Consider the following 24,033-nt stretch of genomic DNA (forward strand, 5'->3'; position numbering starts at 1 on the left):
AAGGACTCTGCTAATACCAGCTGTTTCTCTTTGTTTAAGGAGCTTGGAAGGACCAAAGATGCCTCGGTGTTCTTTAAGATGATACTGGTTGGTAACAAATGGCTCTGGCCTTGTCTGTGGACTAAATCCTTCTTTGGGTTTTCTGCAAAGGGTCTTGCTAACTGGACCCCCTCCCACATATCCTCTTCTGCCACAGGCGGAAAGCATCAAGGAGCTCACTGGGTCAGGGCCCTTCACTGTCTTCGTCCCACGGACAGATTTCATAGGAAACACCACAACAGTAAGTGTCCTCCCATCCCAAGTGCTGGCAGGGTTTAGCAAGCTCCAGCTGTGGAAATATTCCCTTTGGGGCTGTTCTGCCCAGTGAATCGAAGCAAAGGCACCGCACTGCAGAGAGTTGAAGGCAGCCCCCATTCTCCATCAGTGTAGGAGCAGAAGTTAAGAGACTGACTCACTGCAGAGACAGCATGGGCAGGGATAGACATGACTACTGTTGTAAAGAGAACCTTACTGGAGACCTCGCCTTTTGGTCCTCAGAGGTACTGTGCCACTGTGGTGACTTCTTTTGCCCATGGCTATTAGGGGCTGGTAACAGCAAGGCATCAATGATGAAGATCTCTTATTCCTTCTCTGTGTCCCAGGCCCTGCCATTCTACTTCCAGTGGTCCCTTCTTTCTAGTCCCAATGAGTGGGAGGGATGTCTGGGGCCTCCTGAGAGACCTGAAGGAGGAAAGATTCTTTATTCATGACTTAGTGAACCAGGTTCCTGGCCAATAGCTTTTTGGTGCCAGTATAACAGACTATCCTAATACCATTACTGATGAGTCCTGCTGTGCAGCTTCACAATCTTTCTCATGGGACTCCTATTCACTCAGTAAAGAACCAACTCCCAGTGACCTTGTATAACAGGCTTTACTTCCTCAAGGCCAGTACAGTCATTAGTCCTTCATCAAGGGACCTGAATGCTGCTTTTGTCAAGCTGGTTGACATTTCCCAAAGCTCTCAAATGGTTTTGTGCATACACTGCATTTTGGTGGGGCTGGCTTTCCTTCAGGGATGGGTCAGAAGGGGCTTGGGCAATCCAGGTCTCCCTCATCAGGTCTGGGGCCCCCACTACAAGGCAAAGTGTGACTTTATTCTTGCTTTCTGCCTGCAGTTTGAGGAGTGGAGGAGCAGAGGTCTCCTCCAGGACCTGCTTCGCTACCACGTGGTGGGTTGCCAGAAACTGCTGTCCAGTGACCTGGAAGCCCAGGAGTCCCTTACATCTCTATCTGGCCACAAAATAAAGATCACAGTGAAAGAGGTAGTTCTCTGCCACAATTCTTCTCCTTCTCCCATTTGTCAGGATGTCACTTTTCCTGTCATTTGAAGGCCACTGTGGCAGATGGCTGCCGGGGCGGTGGTGTGGGTGGGAACACCTCACCACGTCCCTTCTCTCTCAGAATAGCATCTATCTGAACGAGGAGGCCAAGGTGGTCCAGAGTGACATCGTTGGTGTGAATGGAGTCATTCATTTCATCAACAAGCTCCTCATTCCGAGTGACCTGCTGGACCGCAACATCTCCTCCAGCTCACAGGTAAGGCTGAAGCAGGCACTGTGCCCAGATAACTGCTGTGCTGAGGACAGGGCTGGGGGATTTCTCCCAGCAGCTCTGTGTGGTAGGTTGAGAGAGGGCCTAGCTCTCCCTCCTCCACAGAGTAAGAAACCACAGCTAACCCAGTCAAAGAGCAAAGCTATATATTTACAAGCATATATGGAAAGCAGGTTATATAGAACACAATATATACAGGTATTTACAATATATACACAGAAATACACAGCAAAGAGAAATAACACAACAAAAATCCCTCCCCGAGGAGGGATCCCCTCCCTGTAACCCCCTCTCTTCCCTCCCTACCTCCCTTTTTTCCCAAAAAGGGGTTAGAGAGAAAGAAAGGCAAGTTATTAAGGGAAAGAGTTGTTAGTAAGCTTCAAAAGCCCATGCAGGATTAGTGTTTGCCTATCTGAAGGCCAACTCCAGCAGTTTGCAGAGAGAGCAGGCAGGGAGAACAGGCTGAAACCCAAACTCCCCCAACTCCCAAACCAAACTGAACTGAGGAAAAAAAAATTCCAACTGCTCCACAATCTAAAGTTGCATTTTATCCATGCACCAATGAAATTCCTTTAGAATATCAGAATGTTTTGGTTCTAGTACCGAAAACATTTAGCCAGTGTCTCAGCACTGTTTGTCCTTAAAGGCGCAGCCTCAAACGGTCACACTCTGACAGGCCTGTCCCTTATAAAACCTCAGCCCGAGGCCGTGTGGGCTGCTCTTCTTCCTCCCTGTTCCTAGCTGTGCAGGGGTTGTGTGAAGACATGGATTTGGCATGTGAAGGTGACAGTGTTTGTGGTATAGCCATATTGGGGACAGAAGGAGCTCTATCCATCACCAGGGAACAGCACTGTATGTAGGCAGGGGAACCATGTCCCATGCCAGCTACCAGCCTGCTTCCCCAGTGCAGAGCAGATTGCAGTGTGAGATCACCACTGTCTCTCTGGTACTCCTCAAATGAGGATGAGGAGCTCCTACATTTTACAGTAAATGACACATTTTCTGTGCAGCACAACAGAGTGCTGGAGTCCATCCCAGCTCCAAGAAGGAAGGGACAGCCTCTGCTCACTTGTGCCCTGAGACAGGACAAGGGGCACTGGCTGTAAACTACAGCACAGGAAGTTCCACCTCAAGATGAGACAGAACTTCTTTACTGTAAGGGTCACAAAGCACTGGAGCAGGCTCCCCAGAGAGGCTGGGGAGTCTCCTTCTCTGGGGACTTTCAAGATCCATATGGGTGCATTTCTGTGTGACCTGTGCTAGACTATATGGTCCTGCTCCAGCAGGTGGGTTGGACCCAAAGATCTCCAGGGGCCCCTTCCAACCCCTAACATCCTGTGATCCTGCTGTAGCAGCATCCACCCAGGATGAATCACAAAAGTGGTGGCTTCTGAGTCCTTCATAGAAACAACAAGGTTGAAAAAGACCTCAAAGATCATCAAGTCCAACCTGTCACCCAACACCTCATGGCTACTAAACCATGGCATCAAGTGCCACATCCAATCCCCTCTTGAACACTTCCAGGGATGGTGACTCCACCACCCCCCTGGGCAGCATATTCCAATGATGAACGACTGAAGAACTTTTTCCTCACCTCGAGTCTAAACCTCCCCTGGTGCAGCTTGAGACTGTGTCCTCTTGTTCTGGTGCTGGTTGCCTGGGAGAAGAGACCAACCCCCACCTGGCTACAACCTTCCTTCAGGTAGCTGTAGACAGCAATAAGGTCTCCCCTGAGCTTCCTCTTCTCCAGGCTAAGCAACCCCAGCTCCCTCAGCCTCTCCTCACAGGGCTGTGCTCGAGGCCTCTCCCCAGCCTTGTTGCCCTTCTCTGGACACGTTCAAGAGTCTCAATGTCCTAATGACAGCTCTGAGCAGGCCAAATCCATCGGCATGATGATGACACAGATAAAATGTGTAGCTACTGTGTCTGTTTTCTCCCCTGCATTGCTGCTCCAGGCTCTGGAGTGAGACCTCTTGGGTGATGACTGTTTGCTTTCTTCCCTCTGCAGCACAACATCACGGCGGTGGCAGAGGCCTTCGGGTACACCATCTACAGCAAGCTGCTGCAGGTGAGCATCCAGGCTCCTGCTGCTCAGAGCGGAGCCGGGGTGTACGTGTGCACCTCCAGCTTTGGCTTGTGGCCTTCCCTGTGTATCCCCTGTTGCCCTGGACAGGATGCAGAGCTGCTTCCCCTGATCAGTGACCCCCGGCACAGACCCTTCACCATGCTGTGGCCCACAGACGCTGCCTTCAGCGCCCTGCCGGAGAAGAGGCAGAAGTGGCTGTACCACAGAGAGCATCGCCAGGTGCTTGCCTCCTACCTCAAAGCACACATGATCAGGGACACAAAGGTAAATGTGACAACACACAGGCCACATGTAGTGCCACCACCTGCCTATGCTTATGCCAGAGGGGCCTTGCCCAGTGTTTTGGGGCTGTAGAACATGCAGTGTGTTGGTTGTCTCAAGAAGGTCCAAAGATGTTTGGGCATTTGAGGCAACTGCTGCTTCATCATGAACATCTTGTGCAACATGGTTGAGCTGAAACCTCCTGTCATCAGCTTCTTGGGGGAGGCCACATCACCCTCAGTGTCAACACAAGACTCACAAACAGGTTTTTGTCTGATTAACAAAGAAAGAGTCCAGCTGAGCAAAACCAGGTTCTGCTAGACTCTCCCTGATGAGAAAATGGGACTAACCTATCACAGTTACTCTGTCCCACCCACAGCAGCTTCACATGCTGCCACAGTGTGGCTGCTGACCCTTCAGCAGGCAGCATGCTCTTAGAAGTATGACCTGCCAGTTTTGCCCTTCACATTCTTGTTTTTCCCTCTTAGATTGTTGCAGGTAATGTGCCCCAGGTGGAATCCATACGGACCATGCATGGCTCCACTGTCTCATTTAGCTGCAGCAAAACTCATGTGGTAAGTGATGGTGATGCTGGGCTGTTTGCCACTGAGCAAGTGTCCACAGGGCAACTGATGCTCCATGGTGGTCACTGGCAGGAAGTGAACACAGAGTTAGGGGGGCTGCAGTCTGAGACACCCCATTTCCCTGGCTACAGCTGAGCCTGGAAACTCTGTGGAGGGAAGTGTGGAGGCCTGTGGTACTCGCACATGCATTTCACAAGGACCAGGTTGTGAGGCCAACCATATGGTGCCATGACCATTACAGAGCATGTGTTGCATGGATGGAGGCTATTTCTTAGGTGAGATGGCCTTGAAAATTAGCCATGGAGAAGGGTGGTCAAGGACACAAGAGGTGACTGGGAAGTCATGACAGCCAAAAAAGCCTTTGGGTGATGCAGCTAGGATGTAGGATGTGCCCAAATCACACAATTTCTTCCTGTGGTAGGGTGAACTTCTAGTTGGGAATGGCGATGCCACCATCATCCAGAGGCACATGGAATTCAATGGGGGCATTGCTTATGGAATCGATAGGCTGCTGGAGCCACCAGATCTGGGATCTCGATGTGATGAGTTCATCTTCGTTGAGCTGCAGGTGAGCACTTGCAATGAGGCCAGTGAGCATCTGTGCCACCTCTTGTGCCCCCATGCCTGGGAGAAGGGATTTGGGGAAGGCTTGTTGCTCTTCCTCAGCAAACCTCTGAGCAGCTGAGAGAGGCAGAAATTGTTGTGAGGTTTCTTTCTCTCCTCTTCACAGGGATCTACAGAGAGCTGTGGACTTTGTGGCTTTGAGCCACCCTGCCCTGCTGGCTCCATTCAACAGGTAATGCTCAAAGCTTCTCACCGTGGAGGCTTGTTGCAGGGCTGATGACAATACCCAAGTCCCACTTAGCAGAAAACTGAAGCCACATCTGTATGTGGCAAGTCCCTCAATTGGTCACATTGTCCATGCCTTGCCCTAAGTCACAGAGTCCTCCAGGGCAGGAGCTTGGCTAAGCAACATGGGGTCTGGGGCTCAAATTTTAGGCTGGAGGTTAGGAGGAAGTTTTACACAGAGAGAGTGATTGCCCACTGGAATGGGCTGCCTGAGGAGGTGGTGGGGTCGCTGTCGCTGGGGGTGTTCAGGGCGAGGCTTGACAGGATGCTCGGTTCCATGGTTTAGTTGATTGGGTGGTGTTGGATGATAGGTTGGACACGATGATCTCGAAGGTCTCTTCCAACCTGGTTAATTCTATTCTATTCTATTCTATTCTATTCTATTCTATTCTATTCTATTCTATTCTATTCTATTCTATTCTATTCTATTCTATTCTAAATGGTCTCTGCTGGCAGCAGTGGCTGCCGCTATATGTGCAACAGTGGCTGCAGAAGTCTCTGGAGCAGTACTGGGTGCTTTTCTGGGTGATTTATAGTAGAAGAGCTCAGCCTGGCTATTAGAGCTGGACCAGGGGTCAGATGGTGAGCAGCCTTGAAGGGGCAGTGGTTGTACTCTACTCTCATTGCCAGGCTTCTGGCACATCCCTACGGCACATCAGTGGTTCCTCTGTCACCAGCCCCATCACACCTTAGGAAGCTTCTGTTGCTTGTCATCAGACTGAATCAGTGGCACAAGAGAAGTCAAGGTGAGCCATCCGTGAGCAGCGTGGCAGACTGTCTCGCCTGTTCCTCGCAGGGAGACCCCAAGCGCTGCTACTATTACGGAAACCAGCTGCTGAGGAACACTTTCCTGTTTCACCGCAACTCCATGCTGCGGCCATCCTCCCTCTGGGACAGCCTCAGGAGACAACTCCCTTCCAGGGGGCCTCTGAAGCGAGGCTGCAGGAGGAGCTGTGTTTCTGCCCAGTGGAGCCCTCAGTGCTGTGCCAACCACTACGGCCGAGACTGCCAGGGTAAGGAGCTGTGGCACCACCTCCCGCCCCAGCCCTTTCTCGAGTGTTAAGGAGACAATGCTGGTGCTGTCCACCAGGGTGCTTCCCTGGAGAAGGATGGATGAAACCCCAGGCAGGATGCCCCAGTCTAAAGAGGGTACAGGGGATGCATGCAGATGGTACCACAACCAGGAACTCCCTTTCCTTGAAGAACCCTTTGTCCCTACAGGGAATCCCTTGTCCCTGTGGAGAACCCTGGGCACAGGGGTGCTGAAGGTGGCTGTCAGACATAGCAGTCACCCCTAGATCTTGCCAGTGCCCAGCCATTCCCTGGCATCTGCCCTCTGCCCTTTGTGCATGGGCAGCTTTCAGATTCTTGGATGAGTCTGCTGCCAGGTTAGCATGGGGAGGGACAGCACAAATCTGGCACATTGCAACCAAGGGTCTTCCCAGGCTGGAAGCTCTGCTGAAGTTGTCCCTCTTTGCCCCTCTTCCTAAGGTTTATTTTAGTGGGATGTCCCCAGCACTCACTCCCCAGACTTGCCGAGCAGACTCTGTGGCCCAAGCACCCTGTAAGCTCCGGTGGCACTCGGGGTACAGGCTCTGCACGGGACAGCGGGTGGCTCCCCGGCAGCACAGGGTCACTTTGTCACCGCAGCCTCACTCAGATGTCCCATTTGCAGCGTGCCCGGGAGGACTGGAGGCACCTTGTGGTAACCGCGGTACCTGCGACGACAAAATCGGCGGCTCGGGGAGATGCAACTGCAGCCAGGCTTTCATCGGAACCAGCTGTGAGCTATGTGCTCCGGGCAGATTCGGGCCAGACTGCCGAGGTGAGGGGGAAGCTGTGGGGTGGCAGTGATGAGCTTTGCACAGAGGTGGCTGCAGCATGTGGTGCTCCTCGCACGGGGAGGAGGTGCTGGGCCAAACCCTTCACAGCCTACAGCACAGGAATCAGTGCTGCCACACATGCATTGGTCCCCACAACGCTTGGGTCAGACCTCTGGGGCTGGGGTCTTCCCTCCCTGAGCTCTTGGCTGGACAGCCAAGTCTGAGAAGGCTCAGTGGAACATGCCATGAACTGTGGCCAGTGCAGCCATGCTGTTGAGGACCTTGCCTCTATGTGCCCTTCTCATTATCAAGCACAGCTGAGAGTCCCAGTCTGGCAGAAAGTATTAAGATGTATTTTGAGCTGGGGGACAAATCTGTAAGTTGTGATGAACCCTGGGACATCTCCTGGGATATTCTCAGGAGGAACCTGTGCCCCTGTGAAGGAAGGACAAGGCAGTCCTCCATACTCCCACCCCAAGCTGGGCCTCGTGAGGTCTCCAGGAATCTTTTTGAAGGCTGTATGTTTGCAGGGACTCAGGATTGAAAAATGCATGTCTAGAAATGGCCAGAGAAGGGGAATGATGGGGCTTTGTGGGTGCAGAGAGGCACCCACACAGATGTCATGACTGTTTTCATCCGTTCCTAACAGAGTGTAACTGCACTGAGAATGGTGTGTGCAATGCAGGACTGCATGGAGATGGCTTCTGCTTCTGTTCTGAGGGCTGGACTGGAGCTCGCTGTGAGACCAGGCTAGGTGAGCGATGCAAAGCCCCACCACCCACTACTGCCTGGGACCCAGTGCCATAGGGACACTATCCTGCAGCTGGATTGTTTAAGCAGCCAGTCAGGAATATCTCTGGGGTGGAGCAGGGGGCTGCTCATCCTGAGATCTGGCCTTTGCTGTTGAGTTTCACAAGGGTTGAGGTGGTGAGGAGGAAGAGGGAAGCTCCACTTGGTCATAAACAAGTCCCTGAGCTCAGAGGTGCTCTGAGAAGAATTTGAGGGTGAGGTGAAAGCCTGATGTATATACAAGGGAGTCAAGGTCCTCTGTGTTTGATCAAGGCATCTGCAAACAAGCACTGGGGAAAGGAGTGGGGAGCATGGGGCAGGTGGCCTAGCAGCTGCAACCCTTAGATCATTCTGTTGGGTGATAGGTTGGACTTGATGATCTCGGGGGTCTTTTCCAACCTGGTCTCTTCTTTTCTCTCTTCTCTCTTCTCACCTACCTGCATTCTGGTTTCAGTCTTGACACCCACCTGCTCCCCACCGTGCCACCCCCAGGCTGTCTGCCGCTCCGGCAACCTCTGTGAATGTGACCTACACTATGAAGGAGATGGGAGAACCTGCACAGGTAAGGGGAAGCCACAAGGGGCTGGGCTGGAGGGCTGGTGTGCAAGGGGGAAAGCAGGCAGCACAGCAGGACAACAGGTAACCCTCTCCTGATGGCCACATGGGTGTGACAGCTGGCAGGACAGACAGACAGAGCACCAGGACACCTAGCAAGATGCTTTATTTAACCTACTCCTCCTGTCCCTGCAGTGATCGACATGTGCAGCCAGGACAACGGGGGGTGTGCCAGGCACGCACAGTGCACGCAGGTTGGTGTGAACGTCTCCTGTGCCTGTGCCCCCGGGTACTCGGGCGACGGCCATGTCTGCGACCCCATGGACAGGTGTGCGGACGGCAGGAACGGGGACTGCAGCCAGCACGCCACCTGCATCAGCACTGGGCCAGTGAGTACAGCCTACAGAGCCCAGGGCACCTGCCTGCTTCAGCCTGCTGCAGGACAGCGGTATGACCTTATGTCCTGTTACTGCAGTCCCCAGGCCTGCCCTTCCCCTCTGTTGCACTCATCCTGCAGGTCCTTTCTGCCAGGCAGGGGCCATGCCTTCAGTCAGCTGCCTGGTGATGTTATGCTGAGGCCATTTCTGCCCATTCATCTGTCTAAGGGTCATAAACTGCACTGGTTGTGGCATTCTGGACCATTGTTGGGGCTCTGGAATGGTCCTTTGAGGATGATGCTGGCCAGTTTTACAGAGGAACCAAAGCTGCTCTCACTGCAGTCCAGAAGATGGGACTTGGGAGTGTGATGTTAGTGCAAGAATCATGAGCCATGTACCTCACATCTCATCTCTCTTTCAAACAGCGTGTGACAAGGAGTCTGTGTGACATCTTTTGGTTCATGTGCAGTTAGACATGGGGGTAGGACCGAGGCCATGCGGCCTTTCATAGCTCTGTCATAGTCCCAAGCAGGCTGTAGAGGTGTTCTGAAGGCTCATCCCCATCTACACAGGAATACAAGGGTGCCAAGCTGGCAGCTGCATGTTGATGCTCACCCAAATGCCACCCTTCCTTTGTGCTGCAGAACGAGCGGCGCTGTGAGTGCAAGCAGGGCTATGTGGGGGACGGAATCCAGTGCCTGGAAGAGGTTGTGCCTCCCACAGACCGGTGCCTGGAGGACAACGGGCAGTGCCACCGGGAAGCCATTTGCACTGACCTGCACTTCCATGGTGAGTGTGTGTGCTCAATCCCACAGTGCCAGGGATGATGTTCTAAGGAGAGCTCACGCTCCCTCACCCTTCACTTTCTGGCTGGATGGCCAAGGGGCTGTCTCTGTAGCTCGGTCTGGTCTTCACATTCCCCTTTTCCCCTACCTGGGGAAGATGAGCCATCCTTGTCTGCTCGCATGGGATGTAGGGATGGCCTCTGGTGGGATTACACTGCCAGTAAGCACTGACTCCCTAGTGGAAGGCTAGACGCTGAGAGGAAGCTATGCTGTGCCTCACCTTGCCCTCACTTGAGCGTCATCCCCATCCCACCCACCCATGCAGCACAGAGCACGCCCCATTGTGGTGCTATCTGTACCCGGGTAGGGGATCCGTGTGACAGCCCCAGGGAGGCTGCTCGCTCTCTGTGCCCCACTGATGCTCCCTGCCCTTGGTGTTTTGCAGATAAGACGATGGGGGTCTTCCATCTGCAGTCACCCCGAAAGAAGTACGACTTCACCTACGAGCAGGCTCAGGCTGCCTGCGCCGCGGAGGGCGCTTCCCTGGCCACCTTCGGGCAGCTCTCGGCAGCGCAGCAGGTCAGGGGCCGGCTCCAGCGCTGCCTGGGGTGGGGCTGCGCAGCGCTCCTGCCTGCGCCCAGTTCAGCTGTCACAAGCTCAAGACATATGGGTGGGTGACCTCACCTCCAGTCCCCACAGTCAGGCCCTGTTTGCTATGCCTACATCCATGAAACCAGGAGGGCTGGTGGGTCTGGCCAGTCTCGTGGGATGAGCTGTGCAAACCTTTAAGTGCTGGGGGAATGTTGGACAGGGCTGCATGGATGGGAGTGTGTATCAGAGCGGAGAACCTGGGCCAGAGATATCATTTTTAATCTAATTATTCACTTTCCTCTGCTAGATGGGATTCCACCTGTGCTTGGTGGGTTGGCTGGACAACGGCACAGCTGGATACCCTACAGCCTACCCCAACCCCAGCTGTGGGGCTAACCGAGTGGGCATTGTGGACTATGGCTCCAGAAGCAACCTGAGCGAGACCTGGGATGCCTTCTGCTATCGGGAGAAGGGTGAGTGGTGCGAGCACATTTCCTGGGATGGTCCTGTCTGGCACCAGAGGTGTGTCAGGGCAGCAGCCAGAGAACTGCCCTTGGAGTGTGAGGGCAGGCAGGCACATTCCCTCCTACCTCATGTCTGTATCAGGAGGAAACAGGCTGAGTGGCATCCAGAAGACAAGGGAAAGGTGGTCAGTGTAGCCAGCATTGGTGAGTCAAGGAACTTCATGCTGTTGCTTTGCAGATGTGACTTGCAGCTGCCGTGATGGGTTCATGGGAGACGGGTACTGGTGCAGTGGCAAGCTCCCCGACGTGCTCGCAGAACACGCTCGCTTCTCTACCTTCTATTCTGTAAGCAATGCTCCCCTGGTTCCTCAGCAGGTCAGCAGCCAACAAGGTAGAGGGAGGGACCAGCCAGAACAGGGAAAAGCAGTGGTTTGGTCTGCATGCAGGGTAGAGAGTGCAGAGACAAAGCAGTTTTCTTTGCTGGGGAGGGGAAAGTAACAGCATTGAGCAGCCAGCAGTGTGCTGATGAGGAGGATCTCCCATCTTTTCCAGATGTTGCTCGATTTTGCCAATGACACAGAAGAAGGACTGGATTTTTTCACCTATTTATCTGATGACTCCGCTCCCAAAACTCTCTTTGTCCCTCTGAATTCTGGCTTCGCAGACAATGAAGTAAGAAAGCAGGGAACATGGAACGAACTATCAGAGCCTCAGGAGAGACCAACAGTCTGCCAAAGCTGGCATGGTGGTGATGTGAAATAAGAGTTTGGGGAAGGACGAGAAATTTAGGTCAGAGAAGATCATCGGAGGTCTCTAGTCCAACCCCACACTGTGAAGAGCCATTTAGGTCAGGTTGCTCAGAGCCTTCTCCAGTTGAACTTTGACTGTTTCTAAGAATGGCAATCCCCTTTCCCTGCATGCCGACAAATTGAGCTGTCTTGGGGCCATGGAGAGTGTCTGGGCTTATACCAGGTGGGGGCTGCACACAGGAGCCAGCTGAGCAGTGAGAGCTGGATCAGCTTCCATTCCTGTGCCCTATTGCTTTTTCAGACACTGACAGGAGAAGAACTGAAGCTCCATGTGTCATCCAGCAATGTCGTCCTCTTCAGCTTCAATCTCACAACGGGCACCATCATCCCATCCCAGTCAGGATATGACCTCCATGTATCAGACCTCCCAGTGGGCAACAGTACGGAGCACTCAGTAGGTTCAACAGGTCTTTAGAAAAACCCAACAAACCCAAACCACAAGTTTTCACCACCTCTCTTCTGAGCCAGGGAACAACGAGGAGGCTTTCTGGTGAGGTGACATCATCTCCACCCTGTGCTGTAGGCCGCCAAGGGGATCAATGACACGATGATTGTGGAGTGGGACATTATGGCTTTCAACGGCATCATTCATGCAATTGCAGAGCCGCTGCGGATCCCACCACCGGCTGTTCATGTTGGTCAGGTGAGAGACGGAAGATGCTGAAACAGCTAGCATCAGCCCTGGGAATGGGGATGAGTCAACGAATTCATCCCAAGGATGCCCCCGGGGGACATCCTCTGCTCTCCTGGCACGGCTTACTTGGCAGGGCTGCCCACGATCATGCTGGGCACACTGCAGCAGGCTGGCTGTGTGGGGAGCCCATCGCTGTGCCGGGAGGGTGCCATAGCCAGGCTACTGTCTTTCGACGCAGGTGAACGGTGTGGCACAGGGGTCCGTGGCCACAGGGACGTTGTCAGCGCTGAGTTTTGTGCTGGCTCTGGGCGCTGGAGCGGGCGTCGCCTATTACTGTGTGAAGAGGCGGCGGCAGGAAGGGCAGTTCGGCTACTTTCAGGTAAGTGCTGGCTGGGAAGCGGGGCAGTAGGCTCTGTGGGGTGAGGGCAGGAGGCAGAGCGGGGACCAGCTGCGGTGTGCCCCGAGGGAACGGCCACGCCTGGGAGGCCCCGGCAGCGCGGGAGGCGCGGAGGGGAGCGGCGGAGCGGGGGCGCCGAGGGGCAAGGGGGGGCTCCGCCCGGCGGCAGGGGGCGGCAGAGGGCACCTCAACTCGCGCCTCCCTTCCAGGCGGACCTGCGCGCGGACGAGGAGGAAGAGGAGGCGGAGGCGGGGCCGCAGCAGGAACGCGCGGGGCCGCGCGCCGCCAAGCCCCGCGCGCAGCGGCCGCTCGTGGCCATCCCCAACCCCCTGTACGGCAGCCACATCCCCGACTACGAGCTGCTGCACGTGAGCACCGCCCCGCCCCCGCGCAGCGCGCCCTCCGCCCCGCGCCGTCGGCGTGACGGCGCTCGCGCTGCCGCTGTCTGTCTCTCCCGCAGGACTCGCTGCTGGCCGACGCCTGCGCGGACTCCGGCCGCTTCCCGCACTGAGGAGCCGCTGCCGGCGGCCCGCGGTCCACAGAGAAATAAAGAGCTCAGCGCCACCGCCTCTGCCCGCGCCTGCCCTCCAACGCCGGGCTGCTGTCAGCGCCCCTCGGCCTCGATCCTCGCCGGCCCAGCCACGGCCTCCCGCCGACTACCCCGCCCGTACCTGCTGCCAGTCAACCCTGCACCAAACAGATGAGGCCTCAAGCCGGTTCTCGGCCACGGCCCAGCACCCGTTTTCCCGTCTTGGCTGGTCCCTCCCCAGGCATTGCCCTGGAGGAAGTGCCTAGTTTCCCCAAACCAAGGGCTCACTTACACCAACCCTATGGGCACACGGCCTCCCACTCCAGCAGCCTTTAGGGAGCACCAACATAACCTCACATGCCCCTTCACCATGGTCAGGTACGAGCTACATGCATCACTCGCCACCCCAAACACCCCTTTTGGTCCATCCAGGCACCCCCTTGCCTGCACCTCAGGCCTGGCCTCTCAGGCACCAACCCCAGCTGCACCCCATGCTCTTGGTGCTGCACCCAGAACTGCACCCCCAGGGCCGGCAAAGGACCAGAGAGGCACAGCACCTCTGCAGTGAGTTGGTTAAACAATGAGTTAGTAACACATGCTGCAGACTTTATTAGGCAGTTAGACTACACACAGCACAAAGGTACCAAGTGCCTCATGCACATACTACAACTGGTTAGAGCAGCTATGTTAACAGCAATCATTCAGGCCACTGAGGAGAGAGCAAGGCATTTGGAAAGGCAGTGACAGGCTCGAACATAGCACAAAGGTGAGGCACTGACACAAGTGACAGGCCCAGGGGCCAGCCTGGCACATTGCCCAGAGGAGCAGGCAGGAGAAGAGATACGTGTCTGCGTCTGTATCTTGCTGAGGGCTGCTGGCATGTATTGCACTTTAGTGCCTTTCTCTGAGGAGCTTCCTGGGAGAGTCCTCAATAACAGGCTGGTTCCTTCTCCCTCAGCTGCTCCACACGTTGTAAACAGCCTATTCATCAATGGCTGCAGCCCAGCCCTCATAACCAACCCGTTCCTGCTGCCATGCTGGTCCCCATGCTCCCCTGTGAAGCACCAGCTCTTATCTCCCACACAGACACACTCTACCTCCTGAAGACCTTCACACTCAGCAGCTGCTCATTTCCTTGCCTGCTCACTGCCAGACCCAGCACACATAGTGCATCCCTTCTCTCTTTTGCTCTCTCTTACCTTCATCTCACCACTGACTGCCCCCACAAGCAAGCTGGCACCATCACTCTTGTTGTCATCTACAAATGGTGCAGCAGTGAGGGGAGGAGGCAGTAGATGAAGGCAACCAATGTCTCCAGAGTTTGCACCAAGAAGTCTGGCTTCAAATGTTCCCTTACTGCTTCTGCCATGTTGCTCTCCCTGGAAAGCAGCCACATTTCCTATATCCCACATACTTGGAGCCCTCACAGACCAAGCCTTCCTTCCAGGGACCCCTTTTACCCCTTCATCCCATAGCCATCAGCTTCCCACACACTCAGCTTTCTGATGGCATGATGCTCTCCTGTTTTCCAGGGCCAGCATCAGGGTGGCACAAACTCTCAACAACCCCCTACTCAACTGCCCCATTGCCTCTCCCCACATTGCCTGTCTCAGGGGGTAGTCTGAAGCCTGGACAAACCCAGCAGGCTGGGTGAAAAAAACCCTACTTTTTGCACCCCCCCTGCCTAAAACAGCTCTGACCGGCCTGGGCCTCTGGGCTGTTACCCTTGTCCATGATCCTCTGTGCTTTGGCATCACTGTTATTACCTTTCCTCTTCCTCCTCCTCAGGAGGCACCATAGAGCCTTCCATGGGCTTTCTGACTCACCACACCCAGCAGCACTTCATACTTGCACCCTTTTGCCAGGACATCCTCACCAGGCCATAAACCTTAGGCCACATCAAAGCAACCACAGGTGGAAGGCTACCACTTCTGCTGACAGCCCTGCACCATCCCTGGAGGGCTGCACATGCTCCCCTGCAAGTGACAAGAGACATCAATTGCCAAAATGTTGATGTCACACAGCACCAAACCCAAAAAACCACTGGCAGTGCAGGGCACTGAGCTCGCTCAGAAACAGGCATGTCACCGAACACTGCTGCCACCCAGCTGTCACACAGGCCTGGCACCTCCTGCACATTTAACTGCTCCTTTCCAACCAGAGCCACCAGCTGGACAGGCTGGTCTGGTGGGGAGCTGGATGGGGCTGAGGGCTGCTGGTACCAGTTCTGGGTAGGTAACACTGCTGATGCTTTGCCATTCATGATGTATTCACCGATGTACTTCATTGGTTGCTCAGTTGGCAACTCCCATCCCCCTGCTGTCCACCTGCAGAATCACTAATGCCATAGTACCTAAAGCTCTCAGGACAGCTACAGACCTGATACACCTTGTCACGCCTCACATGGGAGTCTGTGTTGAGCCAACCAAGCACTGGAGGCTCAGGACTCCAATTCTGAGCCACTTCTCTGAGCACAGTGCAGGGAGCAGCAGCTTCCCCCCCCCGCCATCACTCTAGCTCAACTACTCCTACAGCAAGTCCTCTCTACAGTGAGCTCTGATGCTCATGGCCCACAACAAGCACCCATCATCCTCTGTCCAGCCTGTAAAGCACCTCAGGGAAAGGGATGGAGCCAGTGAAGGGTGAAAAATAAACACACCATCTGCACACACAGGTAAGTGTCAAACGCCCTTTAGTGGTAGACAGAGGTGCTGCTGGCCGTGCAGCCCGGCCCCACGGCCAGCCTGGCACTGTGCTGCTGCCTGCAGGACCTGGCCCCTCACCGGATGTGCACCATCTCCTCCAGGAAAGGGGTTTTCATGCAGCCTGTGCAGAGCTGGTCCATCCAGAGTGGAGCTTCGTGCTGCAGAGGGGTGCGCCGGGGGTAGAAGGTGAAATTCACGTCGTAGTTCAGCAGGCAGCTGATGGAGGCCATGTAGATATCAGAGAACCTCACCAGCCGTCGGGAGAAGTATGTGGGGTTGTGGAAGGTGCGGAAGATGCTCCCAAACTGGGGGTTGAACAGGTTCTTTGTCAGCGACCTGAGAAGAAAGAGAGGGTGGTCTGTAGATAAAAGGCTATGCTCATAGGTTCTTCTCACTCCACTCCCTTAGTCCTGGGCCACTCCACTCCCAGAACATCTTCTGGGATCACCCCAGGTATCTTCCCACCCAGCCTGTGATGCAGACCAGCCTCCATGCAGTCAGACTGTGATGAATGTTCACTGCACTCTTACTGGTTATTGCACCTGTCATGAGCAGGGACCCACCAGCAGTGGACAGAGAGCCCATCAACTCCCCTCTTCAGCACAGGGTGACACCACCTCCCCTTTCACACCCTGCCTTATGGACCTCCCAGGCTGCAGGACTGCACTGCTGCTTCCTCCACTCCCAGACATGGGAAATCAGGGAGGATGACAGGCCAGCAGCTGCAGCACCACTGTCCCCCAAACAAGTTACAAAACAGACCCAGTGCAGGCCTAGGAACCCCTGAGAGACCTGATGAGCAAGGAGAGCAATGCTCACCTGATCTCCTGACGTTCCTTCATCCACTCCAGCAACACTTGCTTCGACTCCGCATCCTGATACATCTGCGAAGACAACAGCAGAAAGCACCACGTTGCATCAGTCCTGCAGACCACACCTCAGCTCCCTCCACTTTCCACTGTAACTCACAAACCCATGAGTCCCCTGCACCAGGAGGAGGAGGGGATGGTTTTTGAGAAGACAGGGGAGGCAGTACATCCCCAAACCCCACACTAAGCCCAAACTGCAGACTGAGAAGGCAGCCTATCACTGGCCCTGCTCAGACAGGAGCTGCCTACCTGCATTCTCTCCAGCAGCCCCGTCAGAGCCTGCTGCCAGGTCAGGGAGTGCATGTACTGCTCTGTGTTGATGATCCGAATCTCGGTCTCCAGTTCAGGAACAATGGCTCCAGTCCTCCAGCCATGACGCAGCATGAGGTCCTAGAGGTCAGGGAGGAAAAACAACCAAGAATGCAACATAAAGATGGAAAGCCAAACACAAGCCCATTTCCTAGAAGAGCAGTCTGTTCCCATTATAGACTCTCAGGGGACAGGCATCCACAGCCCATGCCAGGGCATGCCAGTAACACCCACCTCCCAGCCTAGCAGCACCTAGAAATGTTGGATTCTGACAAACTGCTCTCAAGTTCACAGACCAGATGTTCTCTACCTACAGAAAGTACTGCAGGAGCCCTTTCTCCACTGCTCGATTCTGTGTGACAGAAGAGTGGGGGTGCTTGTGTGTCCTCTGCGTGCTATGAAAGCTGCAGCCTGTAGAGCACCCACCACAGCATACCAGAGACCTGAGCACCCAGAGCAGGGCCCTGCCTTACACTCCAACACAGCTCCAACCACAGCAGCCATGCAGGCTTGCTCCCAGCTCCTGGGAGAGCCGAGGCCTCTTCACTCACCGCAAGGTCGCTGTACAGATGGTCACCAAAGTAGAGCACTTTGGACCCACGCCAGCCTGTCAGCCTCAGAAAATCAAAGAGGTTACCCTGCAAGTAAAAGGAGCACAGAGAGGAACATGGTTACAGACCAGACACCTCTAACCCCACTGCATGGCACTGGGCAGCCACCTCAGCAACGCTGCCACTGCAGCTGGACCTTCTGACATACACATGTGAGCACTCATGAGATGTTAAGCTGCTTGCCTCACCATCCAAACCCAGAGGTTTCTGTCCCTTCTTACCTTACCTCACTTTCTTCCCATGTGACAACCCCCCTGTACATCTCTCTGCCTTTCTTAGGCTACAGATAAAAAGGCAGAAACTCTTCTAAACCCAAAAGACTTCAGGGGAAGTTTTGTGCTCTAGAACACAGCAAGTCAGGAAGATTCCATCCACTAAAAAGGGAACAAAGGATGGCAGTTTAGAGGCCAAGAGTGAGACACCTGAATTAGAAAGCCTGAGTGCTAGACAGAAAGAGCCCCTGGTGTTCTGGGTTTAGAAGTTCTTGGGCCTGGGTGGTAGTGATTTCACCTCACAGGGTAAGGTGAGCAACATCATGCAAGGCTTTTGGAGTAAGGAGCACTTGAGGCTTTCCTCACATTACTGACCAACATCCCAACCCCAAAGATTAACCACACCCATCTGTTCACAGGACTGGCTTAACCAAGCCAAAAAGCCAAGCAGCTCGCGCAGATTCACTGCTAAGTAAAACAAATCAAACCCCAAAGCACCAGCTAAAACACAGAGCAGCTTTCAAGGCTTCCCAAACATCTGTCTGCACAGAGAGGCAACTTCAGGGACCCCCTGTCCATCTCCACACAAGTTTTCCACATGAGTCACAACGGAAACAAAACCTACTAGGGAAGAAAAAGGCCCCCATCAAGGCCAGCAGACCAGACTGTGCCAGCACAAGCAATCAATGCAAACATGCAAGCCACTTGGCAGCAATCTCTTCAGCCAGCCTCCCATGCCAGGACGAAGCAAGAGCCACCGTGCCTACCCAACAGCACCAGCCTGGACAGGGAGCCTCCAGGCACAAGCCAGCTCCCACAGCAGCCCTGTGGGATGGGCCCTGTGTTTGGTCGCTGGCAACATGCTGTATGCAGTCGCAAAGGGTCTTCTGTTGGTGCAGCATCAGTGGAGCTGTGCAGACCTTGAACAGCACAGGAAAACAGAGCCAGGCAGGTGTCTGCTTGTCTTGGATGTGACATTTCTGCTGCTCACACTGGTGTTGCTAAGGAAGGCACTGGCAAAGCAGGGAAATGGACCACATCTTTGGAAGGAAGATGGTCCTTTTGCAGTGCTCCAGTCAGCACAAACAGCACTGCACCTGACAACTAGGAAACTTGTATTTGGGCCTCCACTGAACCACAGACCTATTAGATGACCTCCAGGAGCTGTCTGTCCTCCCCTTCTGAGACTGCAGACTAGGGGAGGGATGGGAGTACATAAATGCCACAAATGGAAAACACCACGTCTATTAGAGAAGAGAATTAGAGGGCATCACTTGAGCTTTCCTGTCCCCAGTGCCAAACACCAGTTACCGAGGTCCCATTCTCATGAGATACCACAGCACAGCCACCAAACAGCTCTGCTTTAGAAGACAGGAGCAAGTCAGCTCAGAGGGCTCTGGCAACATCACCAGCACAGCAAGGTCCATGGCCACTAACACTTGCCAGAAAGCAGCATATTATGGCACTCCAAGAAACCAAAAGTGCAGAGGACAGGGTGGACAACAACCAGGATACACATGCTGTCACATCCCAAGAACCACAGTTAGGCAACAACCTTGATGCAGTCACATGAATATTGTGGTGGGGGAGAACTGGAGTAGCTCCATATCCTTCCTCCCTCATCTTTTCCCTTCCTCAGTGCACCATTCACTTGAGGGAGCAACTTGTGTTCACGAAATGTAGGTTGTCAAGAGCAGGATTTCATTCAGCAGTAGAGCCCATGGCTGAGGTGCACATTTTCTCCTGAGGAAGCTGCTAACCCAGTGAGAAAGTTTCCCTATGGGAGAGAGACCTTGCATGAGCTCTACTTGCATGTTCCCAGCTCCCAGCTTTTGGCAGTGGACTGGATGCTATCAGAGTGCTTTGACAGACCCACCAGACAGGCCAGAAGCTTCCCAACAGCACTACTCAAGGACATGACCTACTTTTCTATCACAGGTCAGGTCCCAGCTACTTGACCATGATCTGACTAACAGTTTTTTCCCATGGGATTGGACAGCTCACAAAGCAGAACAAACCGTCCTAAAGCCAGAGGCCACTTGTTCCCAAGGGACCGACCAGCTGCAATACAGCCCCAAGGCAGCAAGTTCACCAGTGCCACAGCCCATCCTCTGGGCATGCATGTCCTTCAGGAAGGGGAGAGGGATGGGAGCCAGGCTTTGTACCCTAAATAATCACCCTTGTGTCTCTATTCCCCCTCCACAAATCCACCTTTTCCAACCTTATGGGGGACAAAGTGAGTTAGGCATGGAAAATCTTTGCATACAGGTCAGATTGCAGAGGGCTTTGCCTTCTTACCCTGAACACTTTTGGGAGCCTCTCCAAGTAAGTGTTTCAGGTCCAGGGCATCAGAAGAGCTAAGGGAAAAGTGCACTATCAGCCATGGTGGAGAATGTCAGAGCAAAGCTCCCTGCTATCACAGGTGCTCTTTTCAAGCACTTCCATTTTTCAAAGCTCAAACATCCACAAGGGCTCTACAGAACTACTCCTAATTTTCTTCTACCCTGACTAAGGAGACCTTCCTGTTTTCCAATGACTTCCAGGTTTTTCCAGTTACTTCCAAAACTTTAGGTGCTCTTTAAGTCCCCACCCTTTCAGACCCCTTATGCACCCATTCAACTTTACCTCTTTGTAGATCTTTCCCTTCTCCAGTTGGTTTATTTTGTCCCACTGCAGGGATCCATTATCATCCAGTTTTCGAAAAGGCCTAGAAGAAAGAAAGGGGAGACCTCAGCTTCTTTTGATTTCTGCTGATTGTTATCCAGCAACCACAACAGTTCAGTCTGAAAACATTTTTACCTGTGTAACAACTCATAATCAAAGCTCTATGGGAGAAGTGACCCTCTGGGCCTTCTGCGCTATTTTCTCAGGGGAAGAAAAAGTGTGAGAGGGAAATACCATTCCAAAGTGCTTCCAATGGCTGTAACCATCTCATACCAATATCCCTAACAACTCTACTTGCTTCTCAGATATAGGGAAGAGAAAAAAAATTTAAAAAAGAGACTCCTTCTGAAATGTTAAGGGCCAAGAAGGCTTTGCTATAAAATACTTTGTGTCCTCTTCCGCTCTGGCTACATCTCAGCACAACAGAGACTGTGGAATGTCTTAATAGGATAAAGCAGTCTGCAGAGTGGATGGAAAGCAGGCTCCATGCTGGTATTGGCAACTGACCTGGGCTGCCTGCTCTTGTTCCTGAGGGCTTGCCTAGTTACCTTCCATTTGGACAGAAGAAGCAAAACAAGGCTTCAGTTACTTAACCTCCATGTTTGATGGGAACATTGCTCCCACTTGGGATGGTAGTTCTAAACCATGAGCTCCATGGTCAAAAGCCTTGGCATGAAGCTGCAAGTAAAGTATAGTCTCATGCAGAAGTACTGTACGAACCTCAGCTGTCTTGGGGCAGAAGGAATCCACCCTCTCACCATGAACTCTACAACCTACTGCACATGCACATACTGCTTCTCAGTCACAAGTGGTGTCCAGTGCACGCTTGCTTTTCCTCAGAGAAAACACTCCACAGTACACTGCAGCTCACCAGCAGGAGGTTCCCCTCACCCTGGAGGTATGTTCCTTGTCATTCCAACTGGCCCACCACATGAGTGGATTTTAGACATCATGCAGCCATAAGCTTTTATCTCCTAGAGGGCCAGATCATTACAGCTCCAGGCTACATCTGTAAGACACTTTACCCATGAAGAAAACCTTTACAAGGTCTTATGAAGCCATTTCGTAGGTTTACTCCATTTATGCTAATGGCCTGGGAAACAGGGCAAGAAAATACATGAAGAGGAAAGAGGAGACCTTTCCTCAAGGGCAGCAATTCCTGGTCAGTTAGAAGTTAAGGCAAGAAAGTAGACAAGTTCCCAAAGCCAAGAATATAAAGAGCAAAGCAAGGACAGCAGCTTGCCTAGCAGCTAGTCCCTTGGCTGCTCCTAACTGACCACAAAACTCAGCTGCCACATACAAAGGCTTCCAGAGCTGCCAATTACAAAACTGCATGTATCCAGTAAAAAAAAAACCACAAAAAAACAAAAGAAAGAAAAAACCTCAAACCACACAGATATTTGCTGTGGGGAACAGGAAAAGGAAAGATCTTGGCAAACTCTCAAGACCTAGAGCCAAGAAATGGACAGCTCTCATGCACACCATTCCACTCTTTTCTTTCTGAGGACTTCAGTACATTCTTACCTCTAAAAATCTAAGTTAAGCTCAGATCACAACAAAACTGATAAGGCTTAAGAGCTAATTTCAGGAATGTGCTCTCTCCATTCCCTCTGCTTATTCCCAGACTGGTCAGCTTTCACAGCCGCAGAGGGCATCCGAGAGGAATGCCTACTGGACCTAAATTATGCTTAGAAACCCACTAGCCTTTTGGAAGGTAAAAGAAGCCATCTGTTGCAGGGAGGGGGGCCCAAGCCCCCAGGCCCACATACAGCAGGCAGCATGGCCTCAGGACACCTACTTGCGCCGGTCAGTGAAGAAGTTGGGCTTGTCAGCCTGCACGATGACCATGTCAAAGAGGTCCCGCCAGTTCTTGCCCACCATGTGCTTCATTCCTTTGTCCCTAAGGGCATAGGAGGGGCAAAGGAACAGAAAAGTTAACAGGCCCAGTGCTCTTTTTTACCCAACACTGCACTTTTACACCAGTCTGCCCTGAATTTACTCCTGTTTCCTTAACAGAGGAGGAAACACAGAGGTTTGTGAATCCCCCAAGGCAGTCTCATTGACCTAGCATTTTGACTATTCAAGCTGTCCCACATTTTCTCCTGTACCATGGTAAATCCAGAGAATGTGATGCAGCAAAAGCTGCTAAAGGTAATTCAAAGTGGCAGCTTTGTACTGCAGCCAGCCACAGCTTCATATCTTCTTTAAAAACTGAGAGTCGGTGCTGTGGAGAGAGCTGTGCCAAGCAACGTTCACCACAGCTGGCTCCTGGAGAGCACTCTCAGGACTACTGCCACAAAAGCCTCTAGCAGGCAACTTTCAGATGCTCACAGGAAAGACTGCCCTGCACAGCTCCTGCTGTGCTGTGCTGACTCATGGCTGTGCAATAGCAGTACTCACACAAAGCTGAAGGGGCTGTTTGTAATGAGGAAGAGTTTCTTCTTGTGGTTCACCAGGCGGTTTAGCACAGCATAGATTTCATCCCCATGCAGAATATACTGTTCTGTATCAAAACAAAACAGACATCATCAATCAAAAGATTTTGGCATAGGTCATGCAAAGCCAAACCTAACCCCTATACCACTAGAGATGCAAAAGGCCTTAGTTAGATGCACCTCAGACAGGCAGGTAGCAAAGCTCCATGGTGATAAAATGGCCTTTCTTAGTCTCATCAATCCCATCTAGAGAAGAGAAAGACTGAGGAACTGAAAAGTCTGGCCAAAAAAACCAAGTGTGGATAGGATAGGATAGGATAGGATAGGATAGGATAGGATAGGATAGGATAGGATAGGATAGGATAGGATTAACCAGGTTGGAAAAGACCTTTGAGATCATTGAGTCCAACCTATCACTGTGGTAGTTTGAGCCTTAACTGAGAGTTAAGAGCTCAGATGGGGGCAAGGCTGAGAATCTCTCCCCTGCTCCCCTCTCCTCCCTCCCAACAGAGAGGAGAAAAAAAAAAAAAGGAAAGGGAAGGAGCAAATCCACCAGGCAATAATTTGGAGTTGGCCTGGAAGTAGAGAGGCAAAGATACTAAACTGTCACAAGGTACAGGCACAGCTGACTTCAGGCCATGCTGCTACCAGGAGCTTGCTTTACCCTGAGTGAGCAGGAAGCCTTCCCAGATGGTGCCTTTGCATGTTCACATCACACCAAGGACCACCACCCCTCTTTTACAAGCTGAAGGAAAACATAAACACAAGCACTGAGGCAGCCAAACACCACTTGGTTCTTAATGCCACTTTCAGCTGCCTTTAGGCATGCCACAATCAAGTGTTTCACTGAGTTCTGTCACCCTGATGCCTGTGACTGTGTGTAGGGCCTACAGTCACCTTACAAAGAATGCCATGAAGCACAAGGCATAAGAAAATGGATTTGGCACCAGAGCTCTGTTTAACTCACCCAGATCTTTTTCAATCCATTTGTACATCACTCCTTTCACATGTACATCTCTAATAGCATCCTAAAGAAAAGGACAGGGAAAAGAGTTTCAGTTTTAGAAATGTCATTCCTCTTCCTCAGCATGCAAACTTCTTGC

At 52.9% G+C, this 24,033-nt stretch overlaps 2 protein-coding genes across 2 annotated transcripts in view; one reads left to right on the forward strand and one right to left on the reverse strand.

Annotated features, from left to right (window-relative positions):
• Positions 1 to 13,290, forward strand: part of STAB1 (stabilin 1) — a 67,875-nt gene extending 54,585 nt beyond the window's left edge. The window contains exons 46-69 of the mRNA XM_054167236.1: positions 40 to 87; positions 197 to 280; positions 1,157 to 1,303; positions 1,443 to 1,577; positions 3,601 to 3,660; positions 3,766 to 3,942; positions 4,428 to 4,514; positions 4,945 to 5,091; positions 5,254 to 5,319; positions 6,169 to 6,385; positions 7,048 to 7,197; positions 7,845 to 7,949; positions 8,439 to 8,546; positions 8,735 to 8,928; positions 9,561 to 9,705; positions 10,147 to 10,280; positions 10,600 to 10,765; positions 10,995 to 11,101; positions 11,309 to 11,428; positions 11,807 to 11,959; positions 12,089 to 12,208; positions 12,438 to 12,578; positions 12,806 to 12,964; positions 13,057 to 13,290. Of these exons, the coding sequence (XP_054023211.1) occupies positions 40 to 87; positions 197 to 280; positions 1,157 to 1,303; positions 1,443 to 1,577; positions 3,601 to 3,660; positions 3,766 to 3,942; positions 4,428 to 4,514; positions 4,945 to 5,091; positions 5,254 to 5,319; positions 6,169 to 6,385; positions 7,048 to 7,197; positions 7,845 to 7,949; positions 8,439 to 8,546; positions 8,735 to 8,928; positions 9,561 to 9,705; positions 10,147 to 10,280; positions 10,600 to 10,765; positions 10,995 to 11,101; positions 11,309 to 11,428; positions 11,807 to 11,959; positions 12,089 to 12,208; positions 12,438 to 12,578; positions 12,806 to 12,964; positions 13,057 to 13,107 (3,021 nt within the window). The 3' untranslated portion in view covers positions 13,108 to 13,290. The remainder of the gene's footprint in view (positions 1 to 39; positions 88 to 196; positions 281 to 1,156; positions 1,304 to 1,442; positions 1,578 to 3,600; positions 3,661 to 3,765; positions 3,943 to 4,427; positions 4,515 to 4,944; positions 5,092 to 5,253; positions 5,320 to 6,168; positions 6,386 to 7,047; positions 7,198 to 7,844; positions 7,950 to 8,438; positions 8,547 to 8,734; positions 8,929 to 9,560; positions 9,706 to 10,146; positions 10,281 to 10,599; positions 10,766 to 10,994; positions 11,102 to 11,308; positions 11,429 to 11,806; positions 11,960 to 12,088; positions 12,209 to 12,437; positions 12,579 to 12,805; positions 12,965 to 13,056) is intronic.
• A 1,014-nt stretch (positions 13,291 to 14,304) lies between these two features.
• The window catches only part of NT5DC2 (5'-nucleotidase domain containing 2), a 28,489-nt gene continuing 18,760 nt past the window's right edge, over positions 14,305 to 24,033 (reverse strand). Inside the window, exons 7-14 of the mRNA XM_054167243.1 lie at positions 23,898 to 23,958; positions 22,896 to 22,998; positions 22,294 to 22,395; positions 20,457 to 20,538; positions 17,560 to 17,646; positions 16,949 to 17,089; positions 16,650 to 16,714; positions 14,305 to 16,166 (exon numbers count right to left, since the gene is read on the reverse strand). Of these exons, the coding sequence (XP_054023218.1) occupies positions 15,905 to 16,166; positions 16,650 to 16,714; positions 16,949 to 17,089; positions 17,560 to 17,646; positions 20,457 to 20,538; positions 22,294 to 22,395; positions 22,896 to 22,998; positions 23,898 to 23,958 (903 nt within the window). The 3' untranslated portion in view covers positions 14,305 to 15,904. The remainder of the gene's footprint in view (positions 16,167 to 16,649; positions 16,715 to 16,948; positions 17,090 to 17,559; positions 17,647 to 20,456; positions 20,539 to 22,293; positions 22,396 to 22,895; positions 22,999 to 23,897; positions 23,959 to 24,033) is intronic.

Source organism: Dryobates pubescens, chromosome 1, assembly GCF_014839835.1.
Source record: "Dryobates pubescens isolate bDryPub1 chromosome 1, bDryPub1.pri, whole genome shotgun sequence".
NCBI classification, from domain to species: domain Eukaryota; kingdom Metazoa; phylum Chordata; class Aves; order Piciformes; family Picidae; genus Dryobates; species Dryobates pubescens.